Consider the following 23406-nt stretch of genomic DNA (forward strand, 5'->3'; position numbering starts at 1 on the left):
TATATATTTTTATATATATATATAGTTTTGGAACCTGTTTGGATTACTGCAATAAACTTTCGGATTGCATTTTACTTTGGTTTTGTGCGGCTGATCTTTTGAACACAAGCTGCACAGGCACCACGATGTACGTGACTGACTGACTGTCTCATTTTTGGGCCAGAATCTCAGTCCAGGAAATGGGCCCAGACCCTGCATGCCAGAACAAGGATAGAAAGAGGATAAATCATTTTTCAGGGGTAGTACAGTGATCCCTCTGAGGTAATAAATGCCGGCATGTGTCACACTTACAAATAACGTAGTGTGCACTCGACATAAAAAAAAATCTATATCTGATGATAGGCCCAGTTTGTGGATTGAGGCTTTGACTGTCAAATTGACAGCCGGTCAGTACATGCATCCTTGCGGCTTAAAGGAGAACTCCAGGCACTTACTTTAACCCTTCCAGTGGGGCTACCCCCGTACTGTAAGGGTTTCGGTGCTCTTTTGTATCTAGGTGCTAAAATAACAAGGTTATACTCACCCAAAGCTCTAAGCTGTCCAGCTGTCGCAGCGCTCCCTCCAGCCTGTCTCCCTCCTCCTGCAGCATTGGAATCTTCAGCGACCTTACATGTATACACAGCGTATATTGGTGATTTTACGGGATCTTTGGCCGCTGCAGAGGAGGGGGGATAGACAATCTGGGGACCGGTCTAAGAACAAGCTGGCTCAGAGCATCAGGTGAGTATACCTTCCTTTTTTTTTTTTACCTTGGCAAAAAGGAGCAGTTAACCCTTGCAGTGGGTGGTAGCCCCACTGCAAGGGTCAATAACATTTTTTTCCCTGGAGTTTGTCTTTAACTGAAGCATATCTACCATCCAGCGTAGGAAATCCTGCAGTGGATTGATGAAGATGCGCTTCTACCTGGAAGCCTGGAACACAAGTGATGTTAGAAGCCACTGAGGACTCCAGATAAGAAACATGACTCTATATGATGCATGACCATCTGCCACCAGTATTAGAAAGGCTACAAACCCCTGGGCCTGCTACCCAATCACATCTGTTCCCCAATCATTTTGGCGGCAGCTAATCAATACACGTGAAATTGATGCATTTAAACAGGTTGATGCTGTTATACTGTACGCGAATAAAATGTCTTCCTGGTAACACTGACTACAACGGACAGATCCAAAAGCAGCAGTCTCCTGTATATCTAATATCTCCTGCTGTGTGCCATCATTTAAAGGATAAAGAGGTTTTCAAGATCTATATTTCTAGATTTGGCATGTTTGTTATTTCTGTGCATGCGCTGTACGGTCTACCCATTGCTCCTTTCAGGAATGAACAGGACTGAAGGCATTTAAAGGAGAACTCCCAGTTCTGGGTCCCTCCTTCCTTTTTTGTTTATTCAGGAAACTCCATTTATACCAAAATTTCCAGGGTTATTCACAAAAGGGTGAAGAGTTTGGAGAAGGCCGGAGAAGTGAATAATCTAGGACTACACAGCTGAATTGGAGAATTTTTACGAATCAGCCATTTTGTCCTAGATTGTTCACTCCTCCCGCCTTCTCCAAACTCTTCACCCTTTTATGAATAACCCTGTCAATGTTAAAATCAAACAAAATTTCGTTACTTTCCTCAGGTGCCGTCTGATGGCATTATCGGTGGTAAAGAAAGATCGGTCTATCGAAATTTACTAGTGTATGCCCAGATAAAGGAGAACTATGGGGTCAGTGTTTTTCCCCATAGTGCTCCTAAGGGTAACGGGAGGACACAAACTAGCGTCCTCCCGTCACCTGAAGCTCAGTATACTGCAAGCTGCAGCTCGCGGTATACTGAGACGCCGCAGCCGGGACGGATCCCGACATTATTGTCGATCTACCCAGCTGCGTGATTGACAGCTGGCTCTGCCTATCTAGAGGCAGAGCCAGCTTTTCCCTCCCCCGTCCGTTCCGCCAGTCTGCGCTGGAGGATCGGGGAGGGGCGGAATCCCTGCAGGGAGCCGTGAGTGACGGTCACGGCTCTGCAGTGATATTCGAGAAGTGATCGACGGTATGTGTTCGCTCACTTCCTGATCTATTGAGCCGACCTGTGACAGTTTCATTGTTGCACGTTGGCTAGAACTATGAGCCTGAGTGATTTTTCACTCGCCTCATAATTCTCCTTTAACAAAGCCCGCCTTCTGAACTACGACTCAATGTCTAAACAATGCAACTTCATTATTTCTTGCTGTAAGCAATGCATGATCAGGGGTGTGGACATTTTTGAAAAAAACTACTTGTCCAAGGACTAAAGCGGGGGCCGAATCTACTTGTCCCTCATGACAATCTACTTGTCCTGATAAAAAAAAAAATATTTTAACCAAAACCGTGTTTAGCAGTGTTAAGAAGCGCTTCTCAGTGGCCAGTGCCGTCAGGTGACCGCGTTGACCAACAAGTGCTTGCAATTTGCGAGCGAAATTCACAATACATGGAACAGGTACACATAGTACTGGTGGACGGGAAGGACCGTTCGCCGAAAGGTAAGTATAGTGGGAGGGAGATTTGTGCGGGTAATTCCATTTTCCCAAATGACTTGGGGAAAGTGAATTTACCATTTAGGGTTGGTGCAGACCTGCGGATTCCCGGGACGTGCGATCGTGTGCGGTTGCATACAGCGGTTGCATCCGCATGTATGGGGTTACATCTGCGTGACAATTGCTGAAAAAAAGGTAGCTGTACCTATTTTCACGACATGCACAGTGTTTTAAACTGTGATCGTGTGGGATCACCCGGGCGGTATTGTAGCAGGTAAACGTGCAATCTGCCTGGCACGACTGGGGTGCCACTAGAAAATAATGGCACTGACAGCACGATCGGCGGTGGGGTGCGATTCCGTGACCACCCAGCAATCCGCTAGGTTTCGTGCATGACCGGGCAGTCACGGATCGCACACCACTGCCGATTTGTGCGGTCAGTGCCATTATTTTCTAATGGCACCCAGTTGTGCCAAGCAGATTGCGCGTTTTCCTGCTGCAATACAGCCCTGCCCGTGCGGTTGCACACGATCGCAGTTGAAAACACTGCGCGTTTATTCGCATGCAGATGGGGCAGCGGGGCTGGTTTTTCATTTTTTCAATTTTTATTTACTTTGTAAAACGTTTTCATTTGTTTTATTATTTTTACTTTATCGCCTTTTTTTTATTTTTAAAATTTGTATTTAGTTACATTTTTAATTTGAATTTTTAACTTTTTTTTTTCAACTTAACTGCATTGCGATCACACAGGGGTTAACAATCCCCTCTGTGATAGCATTTGGAGGTGACAGGTACTCTTTATTTAATCTGTCACCTCCAACACAGGAGTTCTAGCAGGTGCTGTTGCTAGAACTAACACACATGCATGATGGGATATGTGGTCTTTAGAAATAGGGATAGCATCACACCAAGCAGCAGGGAGAGAGATGCAAAGCACACTGGGAATCCAGGAAGCTGCTGAAAGTGATGAGCAGATGGAAGGCAGCACATAAAGGGGTTTTATTTCAAGTAAACGTTGATTTGCAATATCAAAAACAACTCTAGTATGTATTCCTATTACAATGCTGATGTTATAACAGGAGAGGAGATGCTGGTACTTTAGAGGAGCTTCTCCTCAGCCCTGGATGAGCACGTAAAACAAAAGCTTGTCGAGAATGTTGAACTGGTTGAAACCATGAACGCTTTATTGACTTCATCTTGGACGGCAACGTATGTCTTAATAGTGTCCCTGTAATGTTCATGCTGCATTTCCCATGAAAACAGAACATTTAGGCCTCATTCACACGAGAAAAGGCTGACAAGTACAGCTCCGTGCTATGTGCACAGCCGTATCGCGCAGCTCCTTGGAAGGACAGGTCCTCGTGTTTTTAGTATGCAGCCCCCCGTCCTTCTCTATGGGAGTACGCGGCCGTACGCCGCCCTACGCTCACCTGCCCTGCACGTGGGTGCAGGTGTCCGTACTCGTACGCTGACAGGATGGATCCTGTCTGCGTCAGAGCTGGGACACCCGCACCCATATGGACCTGCACTGTGGGTGGGTGAGTGTAGGGTGGCGTACGGCCACGTACTCCCATTGAGAAGTACGGGGGGCTGGGTACTAATCACACGCAGCACCTGTCCTTTCCGGGAGCTGCCAGATACTGCTGTGCACACAGCACGGAGCTGTACGTGCCGGCCTTTTTCTCGTGTGAATGAGGCCTTAGTGCTAGGTAGACACAGTTAATTCAGGAGCTCTTCCAAGACTGCAAAGTGGGAAAGACTAACAGACCTCCCAATTTGAGTCTAACAAGATAAGCCGCTCCTTTCTTTTTCCCACAAACTGTGTCGAGCAAGTGGTTCCTGAGACCTGTTACCATGGCATATTTCCCAGTTGTAATGCAGACGCATCTGTTAATCAGGGCTGAGTGTTAGTTTGTGCCTGATGGTTTGTGCGGTGTATAATTTATATCGTGTTCTCTCTCCTTTTTTTTTTTCCCCTCCCTAGTCATGTCGAAATGTCTTGCTTTTCTTGCAAGCCTTTTGGACATCACAGCTGTTGCTTGTGCTTTTACCTGCATATAGATAAGACTCTCAAGGCAGGAGCATCAGCCTGATGCAAATCAAACACCAAATGTCTTGGGTCCCATTCACACCAGGGCAGTTTGGTCACGTGAATTTTTTCCGCACTGAACTGCCAACAATAAAAAAACGCAATTATGCCTGTGGGGCCCTATCACGCAATCGCGAGTTTCAATCCGTCTGCCGCTCAAACTGCACCCCAAGTTACTTTTTCAGCACGGATCAGCGCATGTTTGGGCGTTTTTAATTGTTTCAGGCCTGAAACGCAATTAAAAATGTCCAGAAACGCCCTTTCACACGGAAACCGCGCTGAACTGCTGCCGCCCTGGTGTAAATGGGGCCTTAATGCAGAATAAGAAGTGTCAATTGCTCATGCAAGCTTGGATTCGCTTATCTTTCCAAATGAAGGAGATCCTTTTTGTGGTCCTGTGAGGTCAAAACTTATCTTGTGTTTTGTTTTTCTATTTATGTCTTAAAGGAAAAGTCTACTTTTTTGAGAATTTTTTTTTATAAATGCACACTTTTTCATAAAAGAAAAAAAAATGTGCATTTATTTATTTTGCATTGGAGCCAGTGAAGCATTACAACTGTGATCAGTAGATTGTGGGTGAAATGCTCTGTCTCCTGCAGACTCTTGCTCTTGTCCATGTTGCTGGATGTCCTTAGGTCTGTACACGAGGTATTCTGGTCATGGTCTGGGGATCTGGTTACAGATAGTTAAAGGAGAACTATGCGGTAAGGCTGGGTTCACACCTAGGCGGATTAAATATGCACGTTTTTCACGCGGTTTTTACCGCGATTCGCGGTAAAAAAAAACACGCGAAAAACGCGCGTTTACGAGGGATACTTGGCTGTATCCCAATGGAACCGCCCGACAAAAACGCCCCAAAGAAGTAAATGTACTTCTTTGGGCGTAGGGCGGTTTCCCGCACGTTCGTACTCGCGGAAAACCGCCCAGATGGGAACCGTGCACATTGAAAATAATGGCATTTCCCTGTTTGAGCGTTTTTCCGCGAGTACGAAAGTGTGGAAAAACGCCTAGGTGTGAACCCAGCTTTAAGGCTTTTCCCCATAGTTCTCCTTAGGGTAACGGGAGGACACAAACTAGCGTCCTCCCGTCACCCTAAGCTCAGTATACCGTGAGCTACAGCTCGCGGTATACTGAGACGCTGAAGCGGATCCCGACAATTATGTCTGGATCCGCCCAGCTGCGTGAGTGACAGCTGGCTCTGCCTATCTAGAGGCAGAGCCAGCTGTACCCACCCCCTCCCCGTCTGATCCGCCAGTCAGCGCTGGCGGATCGGAGCGGGGAGGGGGGAATCCAGCCCCTCCCCTGTCACGGCAGAGAGCTGTGATCGAGAGGTGAGCGAACGCCGGTATGTGTTCACTAACCTCCCGATCTACTGAGCCTCATTGTCACAGGTCGGCTAGAACTATGAGGTGATTGAAAATCACTCGCCTCATAGTTCTCCTTTAATGCCTTGGTAATCCTTGCTTTAGCAGAGGAAGCAGGTTGCATTGTAGCAAAACGACTATAGATTTAACCGCTCAGCCTGTATATAACTTGTACCCTTGGCTAATAAAAATGTAGCTGATTTGCATCTGCCCTTTTTGTAATGTGACTTCTTACTACAGATTGACACCTGTATTATATACAATGAAGTGAGTGTAAAATTGACACCTGTATTATATACAATGAAGTGAGTGTAAAAAAATATAATTTGTTTTAAAAATCCGGGTGTGGGTATGGTTGGAACAATCGGGTTGTTCAACATCACCAGCCGCTATATTCCAGGATCACAAGGTTACCATCAAAAGGCAATGTGGTGGGCTGGTGCACTACAGAAATGCCTGGCAAAATGAGGTATTGTGCACTCTAGGCACCTGAAGGCTTAAATCTGAACTCCTGGCAAATGTATGGGAGCTGTCCTATCTTCTGAAGGACTTGTATTTCTGTTCATCCAGTCCTGAGATCGGCAGAGCCAAGACGGGGACTTGTTTTTCCTTCACTGCAATGAAAGGGATATTAAAGCCAGAGGGTTCTTGCACTATTTCAATGCTGATTAAATCACTTACAATAGATGTTGCTCCTTGAGGTTTCATAGTTTGTTTACTGTAGTATCTGCTGGTTCCCTGAGGCTAGTTCACACCTGCACTGGGCCGCACGATCGTGTGCTAGTGCACACAGAAGCTAGTGGATGGAGAGCTGCTGGAGGCTTTGTGATCTTGTATTGGATATGAAGTTCAAGGAAGCTCTGCTGAGAGAGTTGGAGCTGTTCGGAAACACTGATTGTAAGTGTGCACAAATGTAAAGAAATACTTTGCTGAGCGATTTATGTATTCTGGATTCATTATCTAAAAAAAAGAGCTTTTGAACTGCGGAGTAAAACTGCAGTGCCTCCTAGGCCCCTCAATCAAACTGCATGAGGATTTTTGTTGACACAGATTGACTGACTCATATTTTGACTTTAATGACATTTTGTGCGGCACAGGAAGCGACGCCCACCATTCTCGGATTACCTCTTAAATTCTCAAGCACGGCTGAAGTGGGCGTCTCAGCCAATCATGTCACGGAGGTTTTCTCTTAATTGAGGAATAATTTTAAAGGTAAATTGGCTTTGCTTAGTTTACGGGTGACTCTAATTACAGCATGCCCAGAACTGTTCGCTTGGTGGAGATCTGCCATTCCAAGCTTTCCATCTTGACATGACTGCCAAATTGCACAGGTAATTTCCTCTTAGGTCTGTGCCGTTCTCGAAGAATTCATGCAGAGGAGCAGAAACGTGGGAATTTAGAGTCAGTAGAGCAGTTCTGATATTTTGTATCTCCTTTGCAATCAAAGTGTCTTTTTCTTTTAGTTGTTATAGCTATAAATATTTATATTTCAAACCTTGCAAGTTTTTAAGGAGAGCACTGTCTACCCTTGAAAATTCAGCGTGGGAATCCGAATCCTTCACTTTAAAACACCCTACATATTTTTATTTCATTAAGGACTTCCTCCTGCTCTGATGTGTTTCAAAGTTAACCCCCCCCCGTCCCTGGGCTGCATTCTGTATTCATTATTGTTTGATATTGAGGGCCCATTCACACGCTATCCAGTGCGTTCCAGCATGGTTCCATGACCTGAACGCACTGGATTGCATAAACCAAGCCTCCCACGTTTTGGGGTGTGGGGGCCATTCATTTCAATGGCACCACAGACGCACCTCCCACCCGCATGGTGATCACAAGCACTAGAACGTGTGGTACTACAATGCCCTGCAATCCAGTGCGATTGCAAAAGATAGTATACACTTGTTTGGATGCACTGGATAGCGTTTGAACTGGCCCTTATGGAATACAGCTACTCTTCACTTAACAACCTACCTGTTTAATGACCGCTCGGACTTACAACCAGCACTCCAACCAGTTGCTATTGCACACTGTACAAGAACTTGGGGTCAATCTCATCTTACATTACCCTTTCCCAGTCTGTCTCGTTCCCGAAGTTGGTCAGTTAGTATTCACTACTGTACTGTACATTTGGTATTTGCAGTATGCAAACCTAAGTCATGTACTCTATATTAAAACTGATTTCCTCTATTCCTCACTTAGTGACCAATTCGCTTAACGACCTAGTCGCAGGAACGGAACTCGGTCGTTAAGTGAGGAATGTCTGTAATGCTTTGCCTCTTCATCTATTATTTAAAAGAGGCAGCCCTGTTTAAAGTGAACCTGTTCCAGATAATCCACGCTAAAGTATTTTAATATACTGGATAGGCAGCTAAAGCACTTTAAAATAAGTCTCCGTTCATCTATCCATCTATCCATCTATAGGTATTGTGGAGGAATTCATTTTCAAAAGTCCGAACACAGCCAGTGAAACGTTTTTGCTATGAAGAGCAGATCTTGGTAGGCTTCCAGCTGTCTAATATGCCCAACTTTAGAATGCTTGATGTGATCTTTGAGAATAACATTTAAAAAAGCATCTATAGAGGCACATCAGGTCCCGTCTGTGCACAGGTGCACTTTAATCTCCAAGTCAATCCCAGGCATATCTTATTCAGAGCTAAGCACTCTTCTCATCCACATCTGATGGTGCTGCTTGTTTGAGTGGCCAAGCACCAACATGGGAGGAAAGGGAGCGAGTCACATGATCAGCTATGCCCAGAAGTATGGGCTGTTTTTCTTCTCTCCTTATGGCAAACCTGGTCAAGCGAAGAGGGGTATATACAGGAGGACCTGGGCACTGAAGGACAAACTTACCCTTGCATTGTGACTACCTCTGCACAGCAAGGGATAATTGCTCGTTTTGTCTAAGGGGCTCAAATAAAGCTGCATCACTCACGTGATCCATGGTCCCGCCAGCTCCCTCTGGGCTGCTAGGTTACCGCACTTTACACATTGCTTCATTAAAGGCCCTAACCAAAGATTGGTGTTGCTTCGAATCAGATTCTGACCTGCCCTAAAGGTATGAATCTGGTGGCTGGTAGAAAATCACGCCAATCCATCATAAACATACAGAGGGGAATTTATCAAAGCCAGAGCAGACAAAATCTGGAGCATTTGCCCATGGCAACCTATCAACTTCTTTCATTTTTAAATCTAAACTAAAGAGAAGCTGATTGGCCGCCCTGGGCGTCTGCTCCAGTTTTGATAAATTCCCCTCACGGTATATCATGGCTTTTCTGCAAAAACCCAAGTAAAAATTGGACCACTTCCCATAGAATGAATAAGGTGAAGCGTGGCACCTGGTTGCTCTGGGCAACTCTTCCCCATCTGTGTCTGCCTCATTACATTATGCTTCCTTCTGATGCAACAAAGTATTTTGTTACCAGTCTTCTCTCATTCATGTATCTCAGGGGTTAAAACTTAGACACTATGAATATTAATTTTGAAAGCATTTTCTTTACTAATCATAGCATTTCTTGGCGCCCTTCTATACCTTCTATACGAAGCGCTCTTCGCAGCTTCTTCTCAGAACCGTACTCCATTTTGTTTCAGCTGTAACACTTCTGACAACATAAAGGAAGTGCTAATTGCTTGCTTGGGGTTCAATTTAATATTGGCCTCCGCTGAGAAATCTAGTGCATAATGGTCTGTGTATTAATAATTTGTGATTTATAAAAATCACACCCCCCTTCCTGACATTCTCACCAATTGCTCGACGTCTTCTCACCGTTCTTCCTTCACTATCTCCTTTTCAGAGTGCCCAAGAGAGTGAAACACGAGACTTGAGATTTTTTTTTCTCCCTTTACACCCGTCCCCCAAGCCATTAGAAGAGGAAATTGTTTTACTTGGCAGGACTGTGATGCTAAAGAAAGAGACCTTAAATTGTAAAATTATTACTAAGGAGAAGGCACAATATTTTATTTTTAAAGTGTAGTCCGGAAACCGCGGCTTTATTAACCCTCAGAGTCGGGAGCCAAAATTCCAGCTGCTCTAGAACAATTACAGCAATAGCCGTCCTCTGTATGCCCGTGGTTTTGTTATACTTCCTAGTTAGCAGTGACAGACAATGCATGTGGCTGATTTTCTGTGTTCTGCTCATTCATACATATGCTCCTCTTTGTTGCTGTCTACGATTCTACTCTCCTTTCTTATTCCATCTTTCTTTGTAGTTTTATTTTATCATCCCTTTACCTTTACATCCCTGCCCCTTTATCCACTCCCTACCCTTGGTGCATCTTTTCTTCTACATTTGCATTAGTTTAAAGTGACATTAAAGTCACAATTCCCCCGATGCTCCTTTTTAAGGGCTTAAAGGAGAACTATGGGGTAAGTGGTTTTACCCATAGTTCTCAAGGGTCACGGGAGGACATATACTAGCGCCCTCCCGTGACCCAAAGCTCAGTACATCGCGAGCTACAGCTCACTGTATACTGAGGCCGCCGCAGCTGGGACAGATCCCGACATTAATGTCGAGGTCCACCCAGCTGCATGAGTGACAGCTGGCTCTGCCTATCTAGAGGCAGAGCCAGCTGTTCCCTGCACCCTCCCCCGTCCGTTCCGCCAGTCAGCGCTGGAGGATCAGAGGGGGGAATCCCTGCAGGAAGCCGTGAGTGACGATCACGGCTCTTTGCAGAGACATGATCGAGAAGTGAGCGAACGACGGTATGTGTTCGCTCACTTCCCGATCTATTGAGCCGACGTGTGACAGTTTCATTGTCACACGTCGGCTCAAACTATGAGGTTGAGTGAAAATCACTCACCTCATAGTAATCCTTTTTAATTTAAATGATACCTCTTGATCCGATCATCCTCTTTCCAGTAGTTTTCAGGAGTCCCCCCAGCCATGGTGTCTGTCTCTGATCCAGCGCTGACTGCTGTGTCTTCTGTGTCCCACGGTGTGTGTCCACGTGCACGTTGCTGGCTGCGTGCATTGACTTACCCTGTGCCTCTTTTCTTCTCCTGGCCGAACAGCTCTACTGTGCATTAGCCCGCCCCATGATCCTTCTGGACCGTTCGAGGATCTTCAGACAGGGCTGCTTGCTAGCAGTAGATATGCCAAAAAAGCAACAAAAGGTTTAATTCTACTTTAAGGTAGCATTAAACTTTCAAACTTTTTTCAATTATGAATCCAGACCAAACAAATATACATTGCTCATCAAAGTATTTCTTGACCTTTTTGCCCAAACACCTACAGTTGTCTTGTTTTTCAGAACAGCTCCTCCAACTCTCTTAGCTCGGCTTCTGTGACCTTCCTGTTGAGCACAAGATCACAAGGGAAAGAGCAGTCTCCAGCAGCTGTCTACTAGCTTGGGGAAGAGAGGAGGGAGAACAGAGCAACAGGGAGCTGGGGAGAGACACCGCTTAGTACCACACACAAGGGTGGCTCCATTGGACTCTGCAAGGGATAGGAGCCACCCTAAAACATTATCAGGGCCAGTGCTCAGGGAACCAGCTGATTCAAAAACCTCATGAATTTAATATTACTTGATTGTTAATAGCTGATATGTTTAAAAACATTTTATAAAAGAATTGCTGTTACACACTGCACAGTGATCAACTCTGGCTTCCTCTGCTTTCTTTTCCTTGGATTAATATAGCAAGGAAGGGTTCGGTGGCAGGAACCCCAAACCACCCAGTGTGAGCCCTAATACCAGTGGTTAATATACAAGGTATTGGGGGTCATAGTTTGTGACTCTAACGTTGCCTAATGCACACATGTAAAAATACATGCGTCCAGTCTGTTGATATGCTACAGGTGTGATTGGAGACTGGATATGGGCTTTGGGAGACTGAGGCTGAGGACGTGTTGCATGAAACTGCTGGAGATCAGACATTACAGCATCTTTACAAATCAATGATCCCACACTGACTGTTAGGGTTTGGGGGCCACCAAGCATGCACCAGGCTTCAGGTTGGTCTCCATGAGGTTGGAACCTCTGTTAGATGACAGGGGCCACTGGGAATGACTGCTTGATGAAGGGGACCCTGTGTGGCCTCGAATTGTCACTTCTTGATTGGAAGCTCTAACCAGCAGGGCCCTTTTAACTCACTTGTATTAAATTTGTTTTGTAATTGGCTTCCTTTTTCCAAAGCACTGCATAAACTGCTCGTGCTATAAAAGTCTTGCATAATAACACTGGTGACTGCTTAATAAAATCTAATTAAAGAACATTCGGTGTGCTGTTGGTATGCAATCTGTTTCAAGTTAATGGGACAACGTTTCGATCACAACACCCGCATTGCTGAACCTTGCTCCTTAGTAGGGATGTGCATGGGCTTGGTGCGAACAGAGTTTATCCGATTTCTCCTAATCCCATACAAAACTGGCAGTGACGCAGCCGGGGCATTCCCTGCTCATTTGTTGCACGTACCTGTGGGAAGGAAAGGTCCTGGCTGCAACTAATTAGGCCAGGGTGGTGGATCACTGATAGTTCTGCATGGGCCTGAGCGACGCTAATTCCTACCAAGCCCATGCACGTCCCTAGTTATTAGTACTGTTTGGTGTGTAACTGGGCAGGCATATCGCCCCATCACTTTCCTGTACAAATAGAGCCATACATAAGTTTACAATGTTTTCATCCTCGTTTGTGACCAATGACTTATGTGATTTGCTAAAATGTAGATCTGCAAATGTGCAAAGTTGGCTTTGACATAAAAGTGGTCAAATTGCTTCTAAACGATTGTCAGATTACCTCGAACAAGCAACTACAGGCTTCCTCATATTAGTAACTTATATTTATCCAAGTTTTCCTATAATACCTTTTATGGCCTTAATGTTAAACTTTTCAAAGTGCGATAATGCTTGCAGTAATGGAAGGCTTTGGTGTAGTCTTTCGTATAATAACATTAGAGGTGAAGTTTGACATTACTGGCAAAGTCCATCAAGTCTGGAACTCACAAAGGACACTGACAAAGTGAAAGTTTGCTCATTAATTATCCACAAATACAAAGTAACGCTGTGTATGGCTTATGCATTTCCTATGCATCATACATTTAAGCAAGAAATCAGTTTAATCGCTTTGTCCCTTTTACAGTGTTCAGAGGATGCATTTGTAGGAATTTATTGCAATTTCTGTGCGGACTACAAGCATTCTACCTTCATAAACTATAAATTGTTGTGGCCACGTTTTACTGTTTTGCCAACAATATGGTGACAGCATATGCGATAAAGCAGAATGTCTTTAAGCTTTAACAGTTTAAGGTTTTTTTGTTGTTTTGTTTTTAGTGCTAACCGTAACATTTTTAAGAGTTTGCAATCCAGTCTTAAAGCAGCAGGACGCTCTGTTGTTCCACTTTATGGCCCGCGTTGTCTTGGAAGTGATATATCTCAAGTGGATTTTGCTCTATGGAAGTCCCGGGCAGCCATAAAGCTTACAGCTGTGGTCTATGCTATAGTGCAATGTCTCCTGTTGCTGGCTGTGTGTATTATTTGTTGCTGCCAATAAAGAGAGCCATTATGTTGAATATTTACGGCCTAACAATCTTCAGTATTTTAGAACGTTAATTGGCTGTTAAGAACATGTTTAACTGCTTCACCATATATATTTGTTTTCTACAGCTATTTTTTTTTTCTCTTTATTTGTGTTTGCAGGCCAACTTCAGCCAAAACTTTTTTCTTTTTTTTGGCTTTAACAGAGTGGAATGAATTGGAACTTATTCTGCGGGTTTTAAATGTTTTTGTCTTTGTCCCCTTTTAAAGGAAATTTGTCTTCCCTTCCTATTCTGGGAGCTAGACAAAAAGTAAAAGGAAATGTTCCTCATGGGGTCCCAGCAAACAAAGGCTACCTTGACAGAGGTCCTCACTATGCTAGAATATTTTAGTGTCACCTACAAATCTAACTCCTCCCCTCCTCTTCCTCTTTCTGTAGGGTCCCCCAATGCTCAGTCCTTGGACCCCTTCTTTTTTTCTACACCACCTCTCTTGGTCAGTTAATAACCTCACATGGCTTCCAATACCATCTCTATGCCGATGACACGATGATATATATTTCTACTCCAACTCACCACCTCAGTTAATCTACTAACTGACATATCAGTCTGGATGTCGCAACACTTCTTAAAACTCCATTTGTCAAAAACTGAGCTCATGATATTTCCTCCCGCCTGTGCACCTTCCACCAAGTTTTCCCTTGGGATTGATAATACAACTATCCATCCCTCCCCTCATGCCAAGATGCCTAATGCTAGGTGTCATCCTTGACTCGGACCTCACCTTTCTTCCCCACATCGAATCACTATCCAAATCCTGCCGCCTTCACCTTCGTAACATCTCCAAAATACGCCCCTTCCTCACCAAGGAAACCGCAAAACTACTCATCCACTCACTTGTTATCTCTCGTCTTGACTATTGCAACTCCCTCCTCATTGGCCAACCTCTACACAGGCTCCTCCACCCTTCAGTCTATCTTGAATGCAGCTGCTAGACTCAACCATCCACCTAAACAACTGCTCAGTGTCTGCAGTGTCAATCCCTACACGGGCTTCTACTCGCCCAAAAGATAAAATTCAAAATATTAACAACCACTTACGAAGCCATCCACAACTCTGCCCCCGGATATATCTCAAACCTTGTCTCAAAATATCACCCTGACCGTCCCCTTCGCTCTTCCATAGACCTCTTGCTTTCCAGCTTCATCGTCAACTCCTCCCATGCTCGCTTCCAGGACTTCTCTAGAGTCTCCCCCATTTTCTGGAACTCTTTACCCCAACCTGTCCCATCTCCCACTCTGCCTTTAGGCGAGACTCATCTCTTTGGAGAGGCCTATCCCATCTCAACCTAACCACCCGACCATCACAGTCTCAAACAATTATCCCCTCCACACTGCCACCTCCTCATGTATCACTTGCCCACCCCTTTCAGATTGTAAGGACCCTCCTTACCATCTTGTCTTGAATTGTATTGTAATTGTAATGTGTTCCTTTTATATTGTGAAGCGCTGCGCAAACTGTTGGTGCTATATAAACCCTGTATGTAACAAAAAAAGAAAGGAAAAATCTTTCAAATGGGGCGTTTAAAGGTCGGGGGAGAGCCTTGGGTCCAGGCCATGGCATGAACAGCATACAAAGATGGTTTCTTACCTTCTATACTCTCTCCAAAATTGGAAAACTAAAATTTTGGGGCTGGGACTTAGGTTCTCTTATCACTTTTAGGGTTTGGGGGAATACGTGACCTCCCAGGATTCCAATTTTGGACCTGAATGTGCCCATACCAGGCCTGAATAGAAGGTCATCATCTATTGGCTCTGACTTTAAGCTTTCACTTGATTTGGACTCCTGGCTCCGATGCAGCAAAGGAAAGAAATAAGAGGCCCGGTCCAACCCCAGGGAATACAGAATGGTTTATGTGTCCATGTTGGTTTAGGACAATCATGGAACGACTCTGTTCTGTGGCCAGGCAAAAGGAGGTCCTGTGACCTCCGCCGTTGTATACAGATTAATGAGCAGACAGCAGAAAACCATTTCCAGCATCATTTTTATGAATCTCCACTGTCTATAATTGCATACTAAGCGCCCCAATGTCACACCAATCCGGCTATTTACAATAATGCTGCAAAGGCGTTTAAATCAGCAGCAAAGATAAATAAGTAACATTCTACATTATATAGCTGGTAAATGATATATAAAGAAGATTTTGCACATTGGTGTATTTTATAATTCTCATGTTAGATCTGTCTTGCTAGAACAATACATCTCAAACCATTTTCTTTTTTCTTCAGCTCAGCGGTGCTGCTTGTCTTCTTTTAAAAACAGCAACATTTTATTCAGAAAAAAACCTCCTTTTTTGTGAGCTTGTGTGAAATTCGGTCAGCTGTAAATCTTTACTGAGCAGAATCTGTGTCTGTAGTTTGTGTTCTAAAAATGTGTATAAACAAAAACCAGATGTGAAAAGGACAAATTCTTTGGAGGAGATCCTCAGGGGGAACGGAGTTGGCTTCTTTTATTTATGTTGCATTCCTTGGCGGAATATCATCTTTGGTAATTTCACTAAAGGGAGCAGGAAACTCTGCTTGGTTATATGATGACTGATTCATTTTGGGGGCTGCTCTCTGAGTTTGGTATAATGGGCAGTTTACTGAAAGTCACATCCTTGTTCAGAGTATATAAATAAAACTACTACCACAACTACTATAGTAAAGATACCCAAAGATATTGGGTGGCTGTTGGCCATTGGTCTTCTGTGACAAGACTTTTCTGACCAACGAAAGGTCCCTGACCATATCTGCAGTTGTATAGCCATGTCACGGTGAAGATAATAATTATTATGGCGCTAGAGGACTTCTGCCTAGGGCAAGTAGAGTAGAGCTGACAGCACTGACATACGTAAGAAAAAAAAATATGTAAAACCCTTATGGATAATGAGCTTCTGATGCTTACTTTACAATGGCCATAGATAGTCGGGGGTGTCCTCAATCCAATTGTTCTTGGTCATCACTGCTGAGTACACGATCCCAATACATGGATTGTGGACTCAAAGTCTCTGCTCCGCTGATGGGCGACCCATCATGTTACTTCTATAGCCCAATTAAAGAATCTCTCTACTCTTTTGGGGGGGTTTCACTTTTACCAGTGCCCTCCACTGGTAAAGCCCTGCTAACATATTGACTTAAAGTTGGTAACTCTACAGTAGTATCACCTCCACCCATTGGACATAACTCCTTACAAATTGGCTGCTCAGATGAGTGGGGCATGGGATGGAGTGTACACATCTACCTCATAACTGGCTGTAAGTATTTTTGGAGGGCCTTCGATGGTGGAGCAGCTTAAAAGGAGGCTATATGCAGTCATAGAGGTCAACTGCAGGTCAGATACCCCTGTTGGTGAACAGTGAATAATTTCAGAAGCTCCTCTAACTAATTTGAAATGTAGAAGTCACCTGAAAAGCTGCATTTGTCCGTTGACGCTTATATATGCCTTTTTTTATCTCCTAATGTTTCCTGGCAATTTACTGCCATCTCCTTTTGTCAGTTGCTCGAATTCTCTTTCCGTTTTAACAACAAAGTTGATTAACGAAATGCATTTTTTGTTCTTGTTGTTGCAGCATACACAGAGGGAAACGTGGGAGCCCTACATGAAAACAGACATGGAAGCTCTGTGCAGATACGAAGGCGTAAAGCAGCTGGGGAACCATATTGGTCCTATTCAGGTATCATCCTTGTTAACAGAGGGAATGTTTTGCTTGTTTTTTTGTTTTTCTGCTGCATGGATAATTTTAATCAGAAAAAAAAGTGCAACCCATCAAGAACAGATTCTTGGATACGGATAGAATTAAGTGTAGTGATGTATACTTGCCTCATTAAAGTTGCAGTATCCTAACACCTCTGCCCCCTGCACTTGCACTGCAGCTGTACAAATTTGGTTGTCAGGCTCCCTAAAGGTATATGGTGATCTTTCCAATAACTGTCCAGCTGCAGAGAGAAGTGGGCAGGAGTTTTCCGTCACTTTTAGGATGGATATCCATGAACTGGAAGCATGGAAGTAACTATAATATACAATGGGGCTTATTTATAAAGCGGTGAATGTGTCATTAACCAAATAGTCCCAGATTGTTAATCATTCCTTAGTATTTAAACACGTGCACCAGAAAGATTCACCTGACTTGAAGATTTGGTGAATATCACATTTGTATGCTTCATAAATGTGCCCCTCTTACTCATTTTACCCCTATCCAAGAATCTAGCCTTCTGGGAATATCAAAATTAAAAGGTTTATTTTAACTGTCCTGCTTTACAGTATTTCAATTTCAGACCAGTGGAATATTTAAGCCTTACTACAGACTGCTGTTAAATTTGCTCATGCAGTGGGGTCCCCCCCCCCCATAGATGGGTTAAGTGCCCGTTTGGCTGGGAGGAAAGAAATAAGTACAGATGCTTAGCTTTTTCCTCACTCCCCCAACAACTGGTGCTGTTCCTTGTCGGGACTATTGGTCCTGGATTGTACATGATGTCGGAGAACTGCAACTGTCAGTGTGGTAAAGTTGAGCAACTTTCTCATGGAGCGAAAGGAAGCCTGCAGGAGCAAAGATGAAGGTATTTATTCCTTTCCCTACTAGCTAAGCAAGCATTGAACCCATGCAGTGCACGGGGGACCCCACTGCCATATTTCTGTAGAAAAATATAACACTTGGGAACCACCTTTTAACTACAATATACATACATAATGCCATTGTTCAGGGTTTTATTTACTAAATGTTTGCTTTCTGTCATGGTTGTGGACTTCTGGTGTTGGCTTGATGTAGTCCTAGTGTGCACAATATTCTTTATCGCTATGTGCTCTTTAACGTGGCTGTGGTGTTGTAGTATGGTACTATGTCATTTTTGGATTTTAGCAGTCAGGAAGTCTGATGAATGCTATGCTCATGTACACACCGAGAATTACTTCAGATCTTTTATATCGGAGTTTATACACACATTTTGAATATATGTATAATAGGCGTGCCTGAAGAAAGAGCCATACTTGTTTCTTCAGTATGCCAGAAGCAATGGATGAATGTGACTAGTTATAACAAGAAGAGTTCTTCCGTCAGACATGTGGATGCATGTGGCCAGTTTCTTGAGTTGTCAGCGTGTGCCATTTTAGGCCTCATTCCCACGAGAAAAGCGGGCACGTACAGCTCCGTGCTGTGTGCACGGCCATATCGGGAAACTCCCGGAAAGGACAGGTGCTGCGTGTGATTAGTACGCAGCCCCTGTCCTTCTCTATAGGAGTACGCGGCCGTGGATGGCGAGTATATGAACTGTTTACCCCTGCAGGTTTTTTTTTATTATTATTGAGATTAGGAAGGGGGAGATGGTCTACAATGAATAAGTAGACTTTGCTTTGCCAGAAGAGCAATGTCTACGTTTTTTTCTTGTTAAGAAAGAGATGCAGAGTCCCGCTACAACGCTACAACATTACTTAAAAAAGGAAGCATAGGCAACATATGTAATGGATGAATAGGACTATCCTCATGTGATATCTTATTTGAAATTGTATATGAAAACCCCTTTTTTTATATTTTAAAGGGTCCGTTCCCCAAAAACTCATTATTCCAGTTTTGGTAGATGCTAGTACATTAAACCACTTGACAGTTTCTTCTATCTCCATGAGATTCTGTTGGTGGTTTCCTTGTTGGTGAGACTTCTATACTGAGTAGCGGGGCTGTACATCTTCTGTGGCCATTATGTGGTATTCCCACTCTGCCTTTTGGATTTTTGCTACAATAGAGCATGCAACAGCAAGAGCTGCAATACACAAGGGTAGGCAAAAAACACCCCAAACTTCCAGAAGGGCAGGAACAGAGTTGGGAGTTAGAGCAAGAAGATCTTGCTGTTGGATTATCAAAGGTTATAAGAAGTAAGGGGCTTACTTAGCCCAGCTAGATGCACCTATAACTAAAATATATCCTGTGAGTGCACTGACCTTCAATTTGATGTATATGTACAATAATATTTATTATTATTATTATTATTATTATTATTATTATAATACAGGATTTATATAACACTAACACTTTACAACATAAGGAAGACATTACAATACAATTCAAGACAAGATGGTGAGGAGGGCCCTGCCTGTGACGGTTTACAATCTAAAAGGGAGGGGCCAGTGATACATGAGGAGGTAGCTGTGTGGGGGTGTACATGAAGATAATTACATTCATGCATGACAACAAAGTGCAATTGTTAGTTCTGAACTCTAAACAGGTTAAGAAATGTTTGTATGCCTTTGCTCCTAGTTGGGCTTAAAGATCACCTGATTTTTCTGCAGCTTTTTGAGAACTATAATCCCCAGCACGTTATGTTAAAACATCTGGTTCCTCATCGGCAAGTCCAACGTCTCCTTGGACTTTTACACTAACCACTTAAAGCCCATCTCCGGGCAAACCCAAAAATGATCTCTACCTATGCAGCAGGGCACAACTTTAACTTGATCCACGCTCCCATTGTGGCCAGTGCTCACTTTTCACCCCTCCAATTTGGTGGGATGTCCCTGATGTAGGTCTATAGAACTTGCATTAGACATAACAAAAAAGGGTCCCTGGATGCCAGAGCAAAGGAGAGAAGAGGCTGCAGGGAGTGGTTTATCAGCCTGGAGGGAGGCGGCAGGAGGGAGTATCTGGTAAGTAAATAGTTGATTGTCCCCTCAGCATAAATAAGCACTTAGCTCCTGCAGTGCCCCACTTCAAGGGTAGTTTTTTGGTTTGCCCAAAGATGGGCTTTAAACATTCACAAATAGTATCGGTTCTTGTTGTGAAAAATCTGTCTTAAATGAGAAGGAAAGCTGGCATGAGGTTTCATATCCATCGAAGGTGTAATCACAATCTCCGTCCTGAAACTGAATCCTGCCATGGATTTAGATGGATTAATAAAATCTCTGTTCACATCTCGAATATACCTTTTTTTTGTCTGGCGCAGATCTTGTGAAACCAATACTATTGATCTGCCTGGGATATCTCATCTGTGCGAGTTTGTGATGTGACTTAATTTCCTGAATGGTTCCTGAGCTGAGGGGGAAAAAATGGATCAACCTGGAATATTTTTATTTCGTAGTTTATGAAGGCCTGGGGACATAGAGAACAATCATAAAGAAAGGAAATTGGTTTAGCCTTGGAAATGTTACATCTGAACCCTAACTGGATGACGTTTATTGTCTTGAAACACTATGTATCGTAAATGATTGACATTTAAAAAAAAATAATTATATTTGTTTTCATCTCCATGATGCTAAACTGCTGTAGTCTATTTGCAGCCACTTCCTGTATATATGCATACCCCCCCCCAAACACACACACTTACATAGTGTTTGTTTTTTGGTCTAAATAAACTAATTATTAACCAATCTTTTATAAATAAATATTTTGAATCCTATTCTCCTTTACGGCTCCACGTGCCTGTTCAGGACTGTTGGTGCCTGTGCATCTACACTGAATTATGAGGGAGTTGGTAGTCATCTTAATTCCTTAATAACCACACATTCACTTTGGGTTTACATAGGCAATCGGTGTACACTGTTATTATTTTGCAAACTGTGCAGAGAGCAGAGCTGTGGGTTGGGCCTATCTGGTTCACCCACAAAAGGCTGCCTGCAGAAAACTACAGGAGGGGGCGGATCCAAGACTACTCACCCTGCACAGGGAGACAAGGCCACAGTGACTGGTCTTTATTTCAGAAAGAGTCTCACTGTATTACTGCAGAGATCTGGAAGAAATACACAAAGCACACCCATATTTAAGTAAGAATACACATGTCTGTTGTTTTATGACAATATTTGCTTATCCTGGAGTTGAGCTTTTAATTGAAATTCCTAAAATGTTTTGCATTGGTGTGTGCTGCAAAGAGATGAGGAAAATTGGGCATTGTTATTGGGTTTCTATTGGTTCGGGGGTTTTGTCTCACTTCCTATCCTGGTGACGTGTCCATGCGTGACCGACATACGGCTTCTGCAATATAAAATTGACACATACTGTACATTTCCTTTTTGGAAGTGATAATCTAGTAATAAAGTCTCCCAAGTTTAACTTTTACTTTCAAAGTTTCAATCAACTTGGTAATATTCTCTAGAGGTGGAAAGGGTTTATTAATTTGTGATATTTGAGTGAGAGCAATTATCACATCCTGGTGGTCGCTAATAACTGATAAATCATTTTGTTCATTACAGAAGACGCTGGAGAATTCATGGCTAAGTTTGGACTTTTTACGTCCATGTCCCTCACGAGTTCTAAAGTTAAAAATATCCTAACGTGGGAATTGACAAAGCGCTTGCACAAATTAATCTGTGGCGTGAAATGTTAGTATCCAACGTTTCAAAATGCAATTTGGCTGCACTACAACTTCAACACTTTCTTGGTTGAAGTTGGCTTGTAACATATGTCTGTGAAGGTTCTCATTCATCCAGGTCATGGTATATCTGTAAAAATAAAGTCAAGGCAACTGGAAAAATACAGCAAGTCCAGTTGCCTTGACTTATTTTTTACAGATATTGGCTTCTAACAGTCTGTAGTAATTCATTTTACTTGGTACGACTTACAAGATGGATTGTTGTAAACATGATTCTACTTACCATATACCATTGCCCCAGTTTAAAAACAACAATCCATATTGTGACTCCTGCTCTGCTTATTCCCTTATGCCAAGGCTGGAGAAATTCCAAGAGCCAGGTAACTGAAGCTCCTTAAAAATTGTAGCTAGCACCCAACTTTAGAGGTTTTTTTTTCTCGTTTTCAATGCAGCTGGCTCTTTAAAAAATAAAAATCCTGCTGGCATCTGAATTCCAGAATTATTTGTCCATGCTTGAGGGCCCATTCACACCACATCCAGATTATCTCCAAACCAGACCAGATTGTTTCCAGACCTAAAATGCTAATCCTAATGTATCCCTAGGCTATTTCTGGCCTCTGTTCCCACCAGCGCAGTCCGTTCCAGACCAGGCCAGACAAATACTGCACGTCTCATTTTGTCTGGTCTGGAATGCATTGGAACTGTGTGGCAGGTTCACACTATTTTCCTGACCAGATCTGATCTGGTAAATGGTGTGAACTGCCCTTAGTGTTTAATTCAGAAGCTCCGCTCGTTTGGATATTGACAATCATTTCCAGCTTTAGGAGCAAAGACAAAATTGCTAATGGGTTTTATTAAGCGTTTTTAAAATAATATCTTGCTCTTGTCTTTAGAATTTTTTTGTTTCTGTATTTTGAGCTGATGAGGTAGGTAGCTATTTAGCTGGCCACTAAACTTCAAATTGTTTGCGCCTTTTAAAATGCTGCAAATGCAGAAAAATGTGTAAAGATAAATGCACCGCGCTAAAAAAAAATGACATAATAAAGTAAACTAAATAAACAAAAAATGTGAAAACCGTGAATCAATGAATCATTCAAAATGCCTCCAAATGCAAAATAGAGATGTGAAAGCTCTTATAAAATATAACTATCAGTGGCTATTTAAAATTCATCACACACAAATGTTCATATCCCAAAGCGCTAGTAAGCGTATATCTCAGAGTGCAATGATCATCGATGATGTTCATATATCCCAAGTATAAATCATTAGCACGGCAGCTTACACTGATTGTATGACACATTAGTTGAGGTTTTTATTAGTGCAGTGCTACACTTCCCATTTAAACGCAGAAAAAAACTAGCGGGTTTCCTGTTTTAGCGGACAACATAATGCCTTTGCTGAACCATCATTGTCAGCTCTGCCTGCTACACTAAATTCCACCTATTGCCCCCCTTATTAACATTACATAGGGAGAGGGCTCTTGGGAAATGTAGTTCTGGGGACATGCTAACGTCATTAGGAACTGAGCCCCTCGCAGCTGCCTCTGCTAGAATTTTACAAGTCTGGGGATAAAGTTGCGGAAATGAAAACATTTCTCACTACAGGAGCAAGGTAAAAAAATACTTTCACATGCTCCAGTGGTAGAGTGATGTTTGTGGTAAATAGGA

At 43.1% G+C, this 23406-nt stretch overlaps 1 protein-coding gene across 2 annotated transcripts in view; it reads left to right on the forward strand.

Moving 5' to 3' along the window:
- Positions 1-23406, forward strand: part of PTPRG (protein tyrosine phosphatase, receptor type G) — a 486631-nt gene that overhangs the window by 82461 nt on the left and 380764 nt on the right. For both annotated transcript variants that reach the window (XM_018554682.1, XM_018554674.1), the window contains exon 2: positions 17023-17127. In XM_018554682.1, coding sequence (XP_018410184.1) covers positions 17023-17127 — 105 coding nt within the window. The remainder of the gene's footprint in view (positions 1-17022; positions 17128-23406) is intronic.

Source organism: Nanorana parkeri, unplaced genomic scaffold, assembly GCF_000935625.1.
Source record: "Nanorana parkeri isolate BGI_ZX_2015 unplaced genomic scaffold, ASM93562v1 scaffold9, whole genome shotgun sequence".
Lineage (NCBI taxonomy): Eukaryota > Metazoa > Chordata > Amphibia > Anura > Dicroglossidae > Nanorana > Nanorana parkeri.